Source organism: Nycticebus coucang, chromosome 14 (assembly GCF_027406575.1).
Source record: "Nycticebus coucang isolate mNycCou1 chromosome 14, mNycCou1.pri, whole genome shotgun sequence".
Classification (NCBI taxonomy): Eukaryota; Metazoa; Chordata; class Mammalia; order Primates; family Lorisidae; genus Nycticebus; species Nycticebus coucang.
Window position 1 is genome coordinate 93,136,412 of NC_069793.1, and position 16,761 is coordinate 93,153,172.

General features: G+C 38.7%; 1 protein-coding gene across 1 annotated transcript in view; it reads right to left on the reverse strand.

Annotated features, from left to right (window-relative positions):
* Window positions 1-8,397: 8,397 nt before the first annotated feature.
* Window positions 8,398-16,761, reverse strand: part of TMEM123 (transmembrane protein 123) — a 48,245-nt gene continuing 39,881 nt past the window's right edge. Inside the window, exons 3-5 of the mRNA XM_053560148.1 lie at window positions 16,161-16,433; window positions 15,830-15,983; window positions 8,398-10,890 (exon numbers count right to left, since the gene is read on the reverse strand). Of these exons, the coding sequence (XP_053416123.1) occupies window positions 10,866-10,890; window positions 15,830-15,983; window positions 16,161-16,433 (452 nt within the window). The 3' untranslated portion in view covers window positions 8,398-10,865. The remainder of the gene's footprint in view (window positions 10,891-15,829; window positions 15,984-16,160; window positions 16,434-16,761) is intronic.

The window sequence follows — 16,761 nt, forward strand, 5'->3', positions numbered from 1 at the left end:
GTACTTTTGTTATATAGCAAAATAATACAAGTTTCTAGAGACTCTAAACCACATTATCTCTGATCCTGTCACCAGTTTTGCAAAGTAAAATTTGAATATGTTGTGAACAAAGCTTCCATGAATTTTCACGTACAAATATTTGAGCACTGTTTTAAATTCCTTTAGAGATACACATAGATATCTAGGTGTGGCCTTGCTGGGTCATACAGTAATTCTGTGTAACTCATTGAGAGGAACTGCCACATTGTTTTCCATACACCTGATTCATTTCACTGCCACCAGCAGTGTACAAGGGTTTTCATTTCTCCACATCCGGCCAACACTTTGCTTTTTGGAAAAAAAAAAAAAAAAACAACCTAGTGGATATGAAGTGATATCTCACTGTGGCTTTGACTTGCATTTCCTTAATAGCCAATGATGTTAAACATCTTTCCTGTGCTTCTTGGTGTTCATATGCCTTCTTTGGAGAAACGTCTGTTCAGTCTTTTGTCCATTTTGAAATTGGGTTGTCTTTTTGTTGTTTAGTTGTAATGTTCTTCACATATTTTGTATGCTGGACCCTTATCAGATGTATAATTTGCAGATATTTTCTTGCATTCTTTAGGTTCTCTCTGTACTTTTTGATAGTGTCCTTTGATGTAAAAATTTGGTTTTTAATTTTGATGAACTCTGGTTTATCTAGGTTTTTTCTGTTTGCTCATGCTTTCAGTGCCATATCTAAGTATCCATTACTAAGTTAAAAGCCATGATGATTTATCCCTATACATTCTTTTTAAGAGTTTTATAGTTTGCTTTTATATTTAGATGTTGACTTCAGAGATCGTATATGGTATTAGGTACCGGTCTTTTGCATGTGGATACCTAGTTGTCGCAGTTTACTTCTGTGTGCTCAGTTCAATTCCATTGGGCTATATTCCTATCCTATGCAATTACCACACTTTTGGATAGTAAGTTTTTAAATTGGGACATGTGAGTCTTCTAGTGTTCTTTTTCAGCCTAGAGCTGTGGTGTCATAGCTCACAGCAACTTCAAACTTCTGCACTCAAGTGATCCTCTAGCTTCAGCCTTTCAAGTAGCTGAGACTACAGGCGCCTGCCACAACACCTGGATAGTTTTTCTGTTTTTAGTGTAGACAGGGTCTCACTCTTGCTCAGGCTCTCGAACTCCTGAGCTCAAGCAATCCATCCACCTCAGCCTGTCAGTGTTAGAACTACAGATGTGAGCCACTGTGCCCGGCCTACCACATTTTCTATATCCATTCATCTGATGATGGATGCTTAGGTTGATTCCATATTTTGGCTATTGTGAATAATGCAACAGCGAACATGGGAATAGACATCTTTCTTCAACACACTGATTTCAGTTCTGTGTAAATACCCAGAAGTGGGATTGCTGGGTAATGTGGTATTTCTGTTTTAAATTTTAGTAAACTCCATACTGTTTTCCATAATGGCTATACTAATTTACATTCCCACCAATGGTGTACAAGGATTCCCTTTTCCCTACACCCTCACCGACACTTGGTGTCTTTCATCTGTTTTTTGATAGCCGCTCTAACAGGTGTGAGGTGATACTTTGTTGTGGTTTTGTCTTTCCCTGATGATTAATCATGTTAAGCTTATTTTTTTCATGTACTTCTTGGCCATTTGTATGTTTTCTTTTGAAAAATGTCTATTCAGACATTTTCCTATTTGTTAAAAGGGTTATTTTTAAACTATTATATCAGTTCCATATATATTTTTGGCTATTAACCCCTTATCAGTTGTGCATGTCTGGTTTGCAAATATTTCTCCCCATTCCATAGGTTGTCTGTTTACTCTTGAGATAATAGGTTGTTTATGTGAACTCTTTTTTCTTTTTTTGACATAGGCATTTATTGCTATAAACCAGGGGTGTCCAACCTTTTTTTTCTGTTCTGCCACATATTAGAAAAGTAAGTGTTGTCTTGGGCCACAGATTAAATACACAAACACTAATGAAAGCTGATTGGCAGAAAAAAAAAAGTCTGTGTATACTGTTTATGATATCTGACACCAGATAAGCAAGAAACATCCTCACAAAATCATGCAGCCCAGAGGCCGCAGGTTGGATACTCTTGCTGTAAACGTTCTTCTTGTGCAGCTTTTGCTGCATCCTTTAAGTTTTGGTATGATGTGTTTGTCTCAAGATATCTCTAAATTTCTTTTCTTTCTTTCTTTCTTTTTTTTTTTTTTTTGAGAGAAGAGTCTTACTTTGTTGCCCCGTGGTAGATTGCCCTGGTGTCATAGCTCCCAGCTACCTCAGACTCTAGGGCTCAGGTAATCCTTCTGTCTCAGCCTCCAGAGTAGCTGGGACTACAGAAGTCTGCCTGCCACAATGCCCAGCCATTTTTTAGAGATGGGGTTTCATTCATGTTCAGGCTGGTCTCAAAATCCCTGAGCTCAAGGGATCCACCTGTCTTGGCCTCTCAGAGAGCTAGAATTACAGGCATGAGCCACAATGCCCGGTGATATTTCTAAATTTCCATTTTAATTTCTTCTCTGCCTATTGGTCATTCATATGTGTGTTGTTGAACTTCCATGTATTTGTGAATTTTCCAAAATTCCCTTCTATTACTGATTTCTAGTTTTAAAAACACTGGGGTCTGAAAGGTACTTGATATGATTTCAATCTCTAATTAAATTTGTAAAGACTTACTTTGTGGGGTGGCGCCTGTGGCTCAAAGGAGTAGGGCACAGGCCCCATATGCTGGAGGTGGTGGGTTCAGGCCCAGCCCCAGCCAAAAACGAAAAAAAAAGACTTACTTTGTGGCCTAATATATGATCTGCCTTGTAGTGTGTTCTGAGTCTGCTTGAGAAGAACGTGTACTCTGCTGATGCTCTTTGTATGTTCTGAATGTTAGGTGCATTGGCCTAACATGTGGTTCAAGTCAAACTTTTCATACTGATTTTCTGCCTAGATGGTCTGTCTATTATTGAAAGTGTGGTATTAAAGTCCCCTTTATGATTTCCCCCAGCACCATAATAGTCGGAGATTTTAATACTCCTGTGGCAGTGTTGGACAGATCCTCTAATAAGAAACTAAGCAAAGAAATTTTAGATTTAAACTTAACCATTCAACAATTGGATTTAACAGACATCTACAGAATATTTCATCCTAATGAAATTGAATACCCATTCTTCTCATCAGCCCATGGAACATTCACCAAAATTGATCACATCTTAGGTCACAAGTCTAACCTCAGCAAATTTAAAAGAATAGAAATTATTTCTTGCATCTTCTCAGACCATCATGGAATAAAAGTTGAACTCAGTAACAACAAGAATCTGCATACTCATTCAAAAACATGGAAACTAAATAACCTTATGCTGAACAATAGCTGGGTCATAGATGAGATTAAGAAGGAATTACCAAATTTTTGGAACAAAATGATAATGAAGACACGAATTACCAGAACCTCTGGGATACTGCAAAGGCAGTCCAAAGAGGGAAATTTATAGCACTGCAAGCCTTCCTCAAGAGAACGGAAAGAGTGGAAGTTAACAACTTAATGGGACATCTCAAACAACTGGAAAAGGAAGAACATTCCAACCCCAAACCCAGCAGAGGAAAAGAAATAACCAAAATTAGAGCAGAATTAAATAAAATTGAAAACAAAAGGATTATACAACAGATCTATAAATCTAAAAGTTGATTTTTTGAAAAGGTCAGTAAAATAGATAAATCTTTGGCTAACCTAACCAGGGGGAAAAAAAAAGTAAAATCTGTAATTTCATCAATCAGAAATAGTAAAGACAAAATAACAGACTCCTCAGAAATTCAAAAAATCCTTAATGAATATTACAAGAAACTTTATTCTCAGAAATATGAAAATCTGAAGGAAACTGACCAATACTTGGAAGCACGCCACCTTCTAGACTTAGCCAGAATCAAGTGGAAATGTTGAACAGGCTTATATCAAGTTCTGAAACAGCATGAACTATACAAAATCTCCCTACAGAGAAAAGGCCGAGACCAGATGGCTTCACATCAGAATTCTACCAAACCTTTAAAGAGGAACTAGTACCTATACTACTTAAACTTTTCCAAAATATAGAAAAAGAAGGAATACTACCCAACACATTCTATGAAGCAAACATCACCTTGATCCCCAAACCAGGAAAAGAGCCAACAAGAAAAGATTATAGACCAATATCACCAATGAATATTGATGCAAAAATATTCAACAAGGTCCTAACAAACAGAATCCAGCAATATATCAAACAAATTATACACCAATGACCAGGTGGGTTTTATTCCAGGGTCTCAAGGCTGGTTCAACATATGTAAATCTATAAATATAATTCATCACGTAAACAAATTAAAAAACAAAGACCATATGATTCTCTCAATCGATGCAGAAATAGCTTTTTATAATATCCAGCATTCTTTCATGATCAGAACACTTAAGAAAATTGGTATAGAAGGAACATTTCTTAAACCGATAGAAGCCATCTACAGTAAACCCACAGCCAATATCGTCTTGAATGGAGTTAAATTGAAATCATTTCCATTCAGATCAGGAACCAGACAAGGCTACCCATTGTCTCCACTGCTTTTCAACATTGTAATGGAAGTCTTAGCCATCGCAATTAGGCAAGAAAAGGCAATCAAGGGTATCCATAGAGGAGATCAAACTTCCACTCTTCACAGATGATATGATTGTATATCTGGAAAACACAAGGGATTCTACTGCAAGACTCTTACAAGTGATCAAGGAATATAGCAGTGTCTCAGGTTACAAAATTAACACTCATAAGTTGGTAGCCTTTATATATACCAACAATAGTCAAGCTGAAAGAAACAGTCAAGGACTCTATTCCTTTCACAGTAGTGCCAAAGAAGATGAAATATTTGGGAGTTTACCTAACAGAACGTGAAAGATCTCTATGAGGAGAACTATGAAACTCTGAGAAAAGAAATAGCTGAAGATGTTAACAAATGGAAAAACATACCACGCTCATGGCTGGGAAGAATTAACATTGTTAAAATGTCCATTATTACCCAAAGCAATATACAATTTTAATGCAATCCTTATTAAAGCTCCACTGTTACACTTCAAAGACCTCGAAAAAATAATACTTCATTTTATATGGAATCAGAAAAAACCTCACATAGCCAAGACATTACTCAGAAATAAAAACAAAGCAGGAGGAATCACGCTACCAGACCTCATACTATATTATAAATCGATAGTGATCAAAACTGCATGGTACTGGCACAAAAACAGGTAGATATATGGAACAGGATAGAGAACCAAGAGATGAACCCAGCTACTTACCGTTATTTGATCTTCGATAAGCCAATTAAAAACATTCAGTGGGGAAAAGATTCCCTATTTAACAAATGGTGCTGAGTGAACTGGCTGGTACCATTAACTAAGATACACTCTCACTGGATTAAAGATTTAAACTTAAGACATGAAACTATAAAAATACTAGAAGAAAGTGCAGGGAAAACACTTTGAAGAAATTGGCCTGGGTGAATATTTTATGAGGAAGACCCCCAGGGCAATTGAAGCAACACCAAAAAATACATTACTGGGACCTGATCAAACTAAAAAGCTTCAGCACGGCCAAGAACACAGTATGTAAAGCAAGCAGACAGCCCTCAGAATGGGAGAAGATATTTGCAGATAATGTCTCTGACAAAGGTTTGATAACCAGAATCCACAGAGAATTCAAACGTATAAGCAAGCAAAGAACAAGTGATCCCATCGCAGGCTGGGCAAGGAACTTGAAGAGAAACTTCTCTGAAGAAGACAGGCGCAGGCATACAGATACATGAAAAAATGCTCATCATCCTTAATCATTAGAGAAATGCAAATCAAAACTACTTTGAGATATCATCTAAGCCCAGTAAGATTAGCCCATATCACAAAATCCCAAAACCAGAGATTCTGGCATGGATGTGGAGAAAAGGGAACTCTTCTACACTGCTGGTGGGAATGCCAACTACCCTGTTTCCCCAAAAATAAGACAGTGTCTTATTTTAAGGTGTGCTCCCAAAGATGCGCTAGGTCTTATTTGCAGGGGATGTCTTATCTTTCCTGTAAGTAGGTCTTATTTTTGGAGGATGTCTTATTTTCGGGGAAATAGGGTAATACCTTCCTCTTGGAAAGATGTTTGGAGATCACTTAGGGATCTAAAACAGACCTGCTATTCGATCATTCAATTCCTCTACTAGGTCTATATCCGGAAGACCAAAAATCATAGATATTTGCACCAGAATGTTTATTGCAGCCCAATTCATAATTGCTAAGTCATGGAAGAAGCCCAAGTGCCCACTGACCCATGAATGGATTAATGAATTGTGGTATATGTACACTATGGAATATTATGCAGGCTTAAGAAAGGATGGAGACTTTACCTCTTTCATATTTACATGGATGGCACTGGAACATATTCTTCTTAGCAAAGTATCTCAAGAATAGAAGAAAAAGTATCCAATGTACTCATCCCTACTATGAAACCAATTTATAGCTTTCATATGAAAGCTATAACCAAACTATAGCCCAAGAAGAAGGGGAAAGAGGAGAGGGAGGTGAGGTGAGGGGGGAGGCTGGGTGGAGGGAGGGTGATTGGTGGGACCACACCTATGGTGCATCTTACAAGGGTACATGTTAAATCTACTAAGTGTAGGGTATAAATGAATACACCCACACAAAGTCCCCTTTAGTTTTCTTTCTGTCTATGGAAAAGAACCCTGTTTCTTTATACAGTTGACCCTTGAACATGGGTTTGAAATGTGTAGGTCTATATATACATGTTTTTTTTTTTTTTTTCCAGTAAATACAGCAGACCCTTCGTATTAGTGAATTTCTGATCTGCTCCCAACTGACAATACAAGATGCATGACCTGCAAAACCCACGTATACCAGTGAGGTTGTAGCTGTTAGCTCAGGTCACAGTGGAAGACTGCAGGGATCCTCAGCGGGTTCACCTGTCAGTGGACACTGGCGTGGCTGTCACTACAGGGTCTTGACCTTGGTCTCCCACTGGGGCAGTTGTGGCTAAGGAGATCCTTCTCGGCACTGGGTCTGGCTTGTGGCCCATTTAAACTTGCAGCGTAACTGGTGTCTCGAGTGACACCTCATTGGTGTCTGAGCAGCCCATGTGGGGAAGGATTATGGTTTGGGGGCGGTGATGGCACCAGACTCCCTGCTGACAGGTTGGTATGTGTGAGATGTGAGTCTTGTAAAGCAGCCAGGGAGCCAAGGAGGACAGCATGAGCACATGCACAGCTGCAGTGGCCTCGGGCTGCGCTGACGTCTGACCATAGACCTTGGCGTGCGGGCCCAGGCTTCTAGCTCCTTCACTGTTTTTGTCTGTGGTCTGGGTGTGCACAGTCCAGTCTTAGGAGGCGGGGTCTGGAGCATGGGTTCTCGGAGCAGCTGAGCTTGTGTTCACAGTGCAGACACAGACCGACCTTGGCTTGGGGGTGCAAACTAGCTCGCTGTGGCAATAGGTGTTGGTTCCCTTGGTGGCAGAAGATGCTGGTGTCCTCTGTGGTGAAGGCACGTGGCTAACGGCCTCTGACTTCCTTTTTTCCTTAGCTATTTCTGGTTGTTTCAGGAATTCACATTTCACAAGCAATTCTTTTTTCTTTGCTCTACCGTGTTGAGATTCTTAAATGGGCCTTTGAGCCCTCTGTGGATAGGGCTATTTTGGTTTGTGGATAGCTGTCTGTATTCGTGTGTGGAGGGATTGTGGACAAAGGCTGCTATCATTATCACCTATTACATCACTTTCCAACATTTCTGTATACCTCTGATTTACGACATTAACCGCTATGTAGGTTATACTCAATGCTAACACTAGTTGTGGTTCTTAAATTTTGGTGTATACCTAGGCTTGTTAAAGCAGAAGATTGCAGCTGGGTGAGGTGGCTTAACACCTGTAATCTAGCACTTCAGGAGAGGAGGTGGGAGGATCCCTTGAGGTCAAGAGTTCAAGACCAGCAAGTGAGACCCCATCTCTACAAATAGAAAGTTCAGCTGGAGGTGGTACACACCATAGTTCCAGCTACTTGGGAGGCCAAGGCATGAGGATTGCTTGATCCCAGGATTTTGAGGTTGCAGTCGTCTACGTTGCTACCACTGTCCTCTAACCAGAACACAGAGAATGTGTCTCAAAAAACCAAGCGAAACAAAAAAATTAAAGCTACATAGACTGACAGGCTCTACCCCAGACTCGACTCAGCAGGTCTGGGTTTGGGGCCTAATAATTTGTATTTCTAACAGTTCGCAGGCAGTGCTGCTGCTGCTTGTCCAGACAGCCGGAGCTGGAACACCGCAGCTTCACGGTGCCTACCCACGTCTTTTTATTTTGGTTTTTTTGTATTTCTCTTGAGCTTAATGAAATGAAGCAAAACCACACATTTCAAAGTCTTAGAACAAATTTTATTCTAAAAATAGATCTTGGTAACAATGAAATACCAAAGCTGGTCATTGTAATAAAAAGGAAAAAAGGTAACAGGATTTTCCTGAAAATACAAAATTATCACTATAATATACTGCTAGTTTTCATTTATCTGTATCTGAATTACTCTTTTTATGGATTATCCAAGGAAATTTTAAAGTCGTAGATTGGCTTCTGCCTAATATTTAGACACATATGTGGATTGTTTTTAATCTTCAAGTAAATACATTCTCATGGAATGCAAACAAAATTGAGCATTTGCTTAAGATAAACAATAGGAAGATAAATTTATGCTTATTTTACTTTGTAAAATATTTTAGATCAAAAGAAAAAAATAAAATATTTTAGATCACCATTTCCCTCAATTTTTGCAAATAAAAAAATGCACCGAAAGTACTGGTATTTACATACAGAGAAAAGACGTAACTAAATCATTTTAAACCTAAGTAGAGGAAATTTTCAAGATATATGACATTTAGTACTTAAAAGTGGTTTTCTATCTTCAAAGTGCTAAAGAAACAAGTATTCAAGAAAAAAACTTCAGGCTGGTCCATAAAGTTCCAACTTGAAGTACTGAAATACCGAGAATGCAGGGGAACCAACGTTAAATTTAAAGGCTGTCATTACTATGAAGTGTATTTAAACTATACACGTATTTTGCAAAGAAATGAAAGTAGTGGTGGCACAAACAGTTAGGGCCAAGTTCATTATAAACTCACCCAAAAGCCCACATCTCTTTTGGAAACTAAACACGTTTCATGAAGTGTCCTCCATGCTGTGTGTGTCACACCTTTTTGGACAATTTTTAACATCTACATTCATCAGATCAGTTGGTTATGATGCATAGCAAACAATCCATTTCAAAATTTTTCTCTCTGCCATACTCTGCAGCTAATGAAAAACTGACAGAAGTTCTGTTTTACTCCTTTTATATGTAGGCGCACGTCCAGTAGGACAGCTTAGTTCACTTTCTGGCTTTCAAAAATGGGTGTGCTTTACTTTGGCCCTCTAAGATGGAAACAGTATCTTAGTTCTTAGTATGACTAGATACTTCTTTTGTTAAAACTTGACCCTGAGTTTTGAGTGCTGGTATATAAACTGTAAAACTGAAAACACTCCCAAAACGCACTGGCTAATCTGCCGGCTTCTGCAACGGATGGTGCTGCTTCTCCCTACTAACAATGCGCAGTAAAAGGCGGGGTCTGGGGGACATCCAAACGAGGAAACAGGAACTTTCCTGTCTAAAAACTCTTTTCTTAAAACTTCCTAAGAATTTATTCCAAAATATGTTGGGGTTTTACTATAAAAGTTTTCCCAAAATATTGAGTAAAATTGACAGGCATGAAAAGGCAGCACCTGCATCCTGCAGGGTCCGTAGCCTGGGGGGCCCGTAACCCTCTGCTTAATAAACACAGCATTAATTTATAGTTACGACTCCACAGAATTATACATGTTGTTCTGGGAATCATGTATAGGGCTTTTATTAAGTTAGGTGTGTTTACGCTCTATTAAAATTTTCCAAATATTAAAAGCAGCTATACATTTCTTTAAAATATTCAATTAATATAAAATTAAAATTAACAAATGAATACGAACTAAGGCAATTTCCAGTGGTGAAAATATTCTCACAGTAGCAAATTACCTAACTTCTAGTTTTTCCCTATAATGCCAGAATTATTTAATACTAACAACTTGTCTTTAAAACATTATGATGCTAAACATTGCAGTTTGCCTAAATTACAGAGAAAAAAATGTATCAACACCAAAAGCTTAAAAGAAATTACTAATAAAAACACATGCTCTCCAATGCTCCTACTGGGTTCTCTAGCTGGTTTTCTTTGAAGCATTAAAACAAATCATTACTGATGTGTGTTGTTTCTAGACCAAATACTACACTCTAAAACAAGGAAAATGTTGATGCTTTCAGTTATGCTTCAGACGTGGTTTACTTGATTGTACAATTTCTGTTGTGTGGCATCAGTAATTAGGGTATATCCAGCTCTGAAAAGCACTGAAGTTCTTTGTGTGAGCAACAAAGACATTCAAAATTCTGACTGCTCTAACAGGCTTCTCATTTATATACGCAGATGCGTCTTAACCCTTTAGTGATGATGTCTTTCAACTACTGGTCCTTTGTGACTAAAAAATGGGATAGTCCTTGTTTTATTATGAATTTGCTAAAAGCGCATGTGGCCACTACATTGTCTGTGTGAGCTCCAGCTATTTAGTAAAAAACCCAAACCAACCCCTTTTACCTCCAGTAGTCCTGAGGAATCCTTACATATTTATGTGATACATTGTACATTTTAAATGTGGCCAGTTGATACTATTTTCAAGAAGAGAATATGGTTTTAAACTTATTAATAAACCAAAATTAACCGATAGGACTAAATCAGTTTGTCTTCTTTCCTTGGTCCTTGGATTTCCTTAAATGATGGCATCGTGTTCATCTCTGTAATATCAAGAGTTACAATTACGTTATTTAGTGTTTCTATGTTCATACTTCTAAGTGAAGTAATATGAGAACAATTTCAAGCTTCACAGTCAGAATCGTCAATGCTCTATGTAAAGTTTCCAAGTAGAAGTATCTAGTATACTGTAGTGGTTAAGGATTCCAACAGTGGTTAAAATACAGGCCTGCACTCAACTCTCTGCTTCATCAGTTAGCTATTATAACCCTCTTTAACAACTAACAAAAAAAACCCACAAACATCATATATCATTTCGTGAGCATTTACTATGTGTCAAGTGGCAGGTTATAGACTTTATATCTGTAGTTCATTTAATCATTAAAGTGACATTCAGAAGGCATTTTTTTTCATTATCCCATTTTTCAGAGACTCGGGAGCTAAGCATACATGTGATCTCTTTTCAAAGTCTGAGTTTATATATATATATATATAATATATTTATTATTATTATTATTGGGGGATTCATTGAGGCTATAGAGAACCAGGTTATACTGATGGCATTTGTTAGGTAAAGTCCCTCTTATAATTGTGTCCCACCTCCAAGAGGTGAATCTGAACTTTTGAGGATGCATACTACACTGCCTCATGCATGTAAGATGGAAAGGTACCCTGCTAATCAACAGCAGAGCCAGTCTCAAAACTAAGAGAAGGGGAAAATGAGGAGTTGCCATAGTCATCTGGCATCATATTTCAATTAAGCAAGATAAATAAGTTCTAGAGATCTGCTGTACACTGTGCCTATAATTAATGACACTCTATTGTACACTTAAAATTTATTGAGTAGCTCTCATATTAAATGTTCTGACTGTAATTTCAAAAAAGGCAACTAAATCTGTCCCAAGCCTGGTCTTGTAAGTGTTTCACTCCAGTGACATTTCATGCATGTGGCCACTACATGAAACAAGCAACTAAAATTTTCATCAACAATAAGTGAAAATGAGAAATGCTCACCAATGTAAGATGTAGAAGATCTCAGTTTCTTTAATGGGACAAATATTAAGTCCTTACAAGGCAGTGCAATTTTTTATAGTTTGAAAGAATTATTGGCTTTAAAATGGACTTTTTAAATGTAGCACTAAGGAAAACACAGCCAATTAAAAACCGACACTGGACTTTCTCATCCCACGGACTGTAAGATGCATCCTAATTGCAAAGAGGTTAAAATATGGAAAAAAACCAGAAAGGGTGAACTTAGACTTGACTAAATATCACATTTCATCACCATCTATACTAACTCCTGTATGAAAATAAGACCTCCATCAGAGTGAAACTTCCAGGCCGTGCTTCTGCCAACACAGTTCCCACAGTCTGGGGAGTCTGGACTTGGACTTCTTCCATAGGGCATATGCCATTACTGGGTCATGTACATGTGAGAAAAAAATTGGCTCATAAAGCTAAAATTACACACTTACAGCTATAGCAATTTAAAATGAAAAAAACAGCACACTTTAGTTTAATTGCATCTCTATTTAATAGCCCCAACCGAAACAACAAATGTTAATAAAAGATGAATGGCATTTTAATTTATTTTTATTTATTTATTTTTTGAGACAGATTCTTAAGCTGTCACCCTGGGTAGAGAGCCATGGCATCATAGCTCATAACAACCTACAACCTCCAACTCGGGCTCAAGTGATCTTCTTGCCTCAGTTTTTCTATTTTTAGTAGAGATGGGGTCTTGCTTGCTCAGGCTGGTCTCGAACTCCTGAGCTCAAGCAATCTACCCACCTTGGCTTCCCAGAGTGCTAGGATTACAGGCATGAGCCACTACACAGGGCCTTAATTTATTATAATAAAAATCTGCCTACCAGGTGTTTTTTTGTGTGTGTGAAATTAACCAAGAAAACAAATGATTAAATACTTCTAGAAACATGTAATGGTTTTAAAAAATACCTCAGGCTGGAGCCCGGGCGTGGTGGCTGACACCTATAACCCTAGCACTCTGGTAGGCCAAGACAGGAGGATTACTTGAGCTCAGGAAGCCCAGGAGCTGGAGACCAGCCTGAGCAAGAGTGAGACCTATCTCTACTAAAAACAGAAAAATTAGCCAGGCATAGCAGGGCATACCTAGTCCCAGCTACTTGGGAAGCTAAAGCAGGAGGATCACTGGAGTCTAGGAGTTTGAGATTTCAGTGAGTTATGATGATGTCACTGTACTGTACTCAGGGAAACAGAGTGAGACTCTGCCTCAAAAAACAAACAAAAAAATAGCCCAGCACAGTGGTTCATGTCTGTATGCAACCTTAGCCCTCTGGGAGACCAAGTCAGGAGGATCACTTGAAGTCAAGACCAGCCTAAGCAACACAGTAATACCCTGTCTCTATTAAAAACAGAAAAAATTAGCTGTGTGTCAGGGCACATGCCTATAGTCTCGGCTACTCCAGAGGCCGAGGAAGGAGGAGCCCTTGGGTCTAGGCGTTTAAGGTTGCAGTAAATGGCCTCATGCCTAGGCAACAAAGTGAGACCTTGTCTCCAAAAAACTATAAAAAATAAAACGTATTTCAAATTTTAAAAGATTTTTAAATCTATTAATGAGTGTCCTCTATATGTTAACCTTAAAAAAGAATTAATGCTTCTGAATATGCCTTTAATCTCACAAACCACCACTTTTTCTTTTCTTGGACAGTGTCTCACTTGTCACTCTTGTAGAGTGCTGTGCTGTTATAGCTCACAGCAACCTCAAACTCCTGGGCTTAAGCGATTCTCTTGCCTCGGCCTCCCAAGTAACTGGGACTACAGGCGCCAGGGTATTTTTAGAGATGGGGTCTTGCTTTTGCTCAGACTGGTCTCGAACCTATGAGCTCAGGCAATCCACCTGCCTCAGCCTCCCAAGTGCTGGGATTACAGGCGTGAGCCACCACTGCACCCAGACATTTTGATATTCTTTTAAAGGGAGTTTAATATGATGAATATATGTGAGGTGCTTGTTTAAATATAACTGAATTTGGGGCTGGGTGCAGTGGCTCACGCCTGTAATCCTAGCACTCTGGGAGGCCAAGGCAGGTGGACTGCTTGAGCTCAGGAGTTCCAGACCAGCCTGAGCAAGAGCAAGATCTGTCTTTAAAAATAGCCGGGCGTGGGCGGCACCTGTAGCTCAGTCGGTAGGGCGTCGGCCCCATATACCGAGGGTGGCGGGTTCAAACCCAGCCCCGGCCAAACTGCAACCAAAAAATAGCCAGGCGTTGTGGCGGGCGCCTGTAGTCCCAGCTACTCGGGAGGCTGAGGCAAGAGAATCCCTTGGGCCCAGGAGTTGGAGGTTGCTGTGAGCTGGGTGAGGCCACCGCACTCTACCGAGGACCATAAAGTGAGACTCTGTCTCTACAAAAAAAAAAAAAATAGCCGGGCGTTGTGGCAGGCGCCTGTAGTCCCAGCTACTCCGAAGGCTGAGGCAAGAGAATCACTTGAGCCCAAGAGTTTGAGGTTGCTGTGAGCTGTGATGCTACAGAACTCTACCAAGGGTGACAAACTAAGACTTGTCTCAAATAAAATTAACTGAATTTGATATAACAACTATACATAACTTTAATTAAATATAGTTTATAAAAATAAAGTATCGTTTTTAAGTGTTAGTAATGTAACTTTGCTGGATCCTGTTTTCATTTATGATGCAACGTTTATTTAGAAGCTCATGTCATCAAACTGAATGTGCCAAGAAGTTGGATTTGCTTGATTTGCTTTTATATATGTTGACTCATACCTGCTTTCAAAATTGGAAGATTCCCTTGAACGGCCTATTCCAGTATTTCCCAAAATATATTCCACACCAGTTCTGAGAGACATAATGCTAGCTCTTCTTAAAAAGGGAGGGAGGGTAATTTATTCATTTAACAAATATTTCAGTGAAAAATCTGAGAAATATTTCATAGTATATTCCCTCCTGGAAATTCGTAAAGCACATCAGCATATCAAAGGCGTAGAGAAGTCTTACAGTAAACTAATTTTTAGTTTACTTTATTCAATCTAGTATTTCCCAATTTAGTAATTTTGGCTAAAGGAAATTTGTGCAGAAAACATATCTTTGTGACAACTGTTAACCCACAAGGTTTGGGGAAATGGTCATCCATTCTCTGCTTTTATATACAGTAACAATCAAAAGAATGAACTGGCTCTTGTACACATGTAACAAACTGAATTGTTTGTGTTGCCCGCACTAACCGACAAGTTGACAGCCTGCAACCTGGAAGAAAGCCCTTTCAGACCTCAACCATGCTGGCAAAAGATAAATATTTGTTGTTTAAGACACCCAGCTCTATGGTAATGTGTTATACCACCCACAACTAAAACAACCTGTAAGACTTCAAAGACAAAACTCCAAAGGACTACAGGGAAAGCAAAGCCGGGTGATGTGTCCCCAAACCATAAGACCTAGAGAGCTATGTGCGAGGAAAACAAGGTTCGCTGTTTGGTTCTTGTAACTAAAGCTCATGTAAAAACACAGTTTACCACAGATATAATGATAAAGTATCTTATTTATACTAACAGCTTAAATTATCAAGGACAATGAGGCGGTCAAAGGAATTTCTCCAGCTTGTCTTTGTCAAAGACCAAAGCTGCTTAGTCCCATCAAAGACACAGACAGACGAGATCAACAACCTGATTGCTATGGCATTTCTGGTATTTCTTATGATTCACGGTATAAACAAGTGAAAAGGGTTGGCTAAACTCTGATAAAATGTGTGACACTAGTAAAATTACAAACATTTTTGTAAGTACGTACATCCATTTCCATTTGCAAATAAATTATAATCACAAGCTGTTACGTAAACCGTTTACTCTGGGCAGAGAGGAATAATAATGATATAACTCATAAATCTATAAATTATTCATCCCTGAGATGAACAATGGCCTGATACTTTTGTTAAGACAATTAAAGATATTCAGAAATAATATTTTTAAAAGTATAAGCCAATCAAAACTTACATGGTTCTATATCGAATGCCTCTTCTGGAGTAATACATTTTGCATCCAATGTAAAGAATGGATAAAACTCCCAGTGTTAATACAATACCACCAACAAAGCTTCCAGTATCAAATTTTGATCCTTTATTTTCGTTAAAATGAATAGTTGATGTGACTAGGAGAAAAAAAGAAAAGCTTTAGTGCTCTTTGAAAGATGCTGTAATAAACTAAAGCTTTCTGAATTTCTAAATAAGGATATTGAACTAGAATTAAGGGAAATCTAGGCATAGAAATTTTCTATATTTAACAACGGCTTGCAACATAGGAAAAATTGGTCAATTTTAATACATACCTGTTATTGATGAAGAAACAGACACCACTGAACCATTGTGGGCTGTGGTCACCGTCGATCTTAACGGCTGAGATGTGTTTTGTGAAACACTTGTCTTGGTTGTAGACATTAAAGTGGTCAAAGTCCTGTTTGTTGAGACCACCGGTGATGTCGCCGTTTTAGATGGTACTGTGGGTTTCCCGGTGCTCACAACTGAGGACGGTGGGCTTGTCAGGTTCACGGTGCTGTTGGAAGTTTCACTCGTGCTGTTGAGATGCATATGTTGGATATCATCTGCAATAAATGTCAAGGAACGCTGAAACTGAGTTTCCACTTAAGGAGTAAGAGTCTGCTTCCCTGGGACTTCCGCAGTCACACATCAACCAGTAGTGCAGCATTTAAGATACCGAGCCCATTAATACTTTGCACCATACTGCAATAGAGTATCTCAAACTAATAAAATATGCAACAGAAACCAACCAAATTTCTAGATTTACAGAAATTTAGGAATTTTTGTGGAGATATAAAAAAGACAAACCCCAGAAGACTGAGCTCCTTCAGTACAGGGCCGGTGTTCTCGTCACCTCTGTCTGAGCACCTAATCATGCTTCATATCACACAC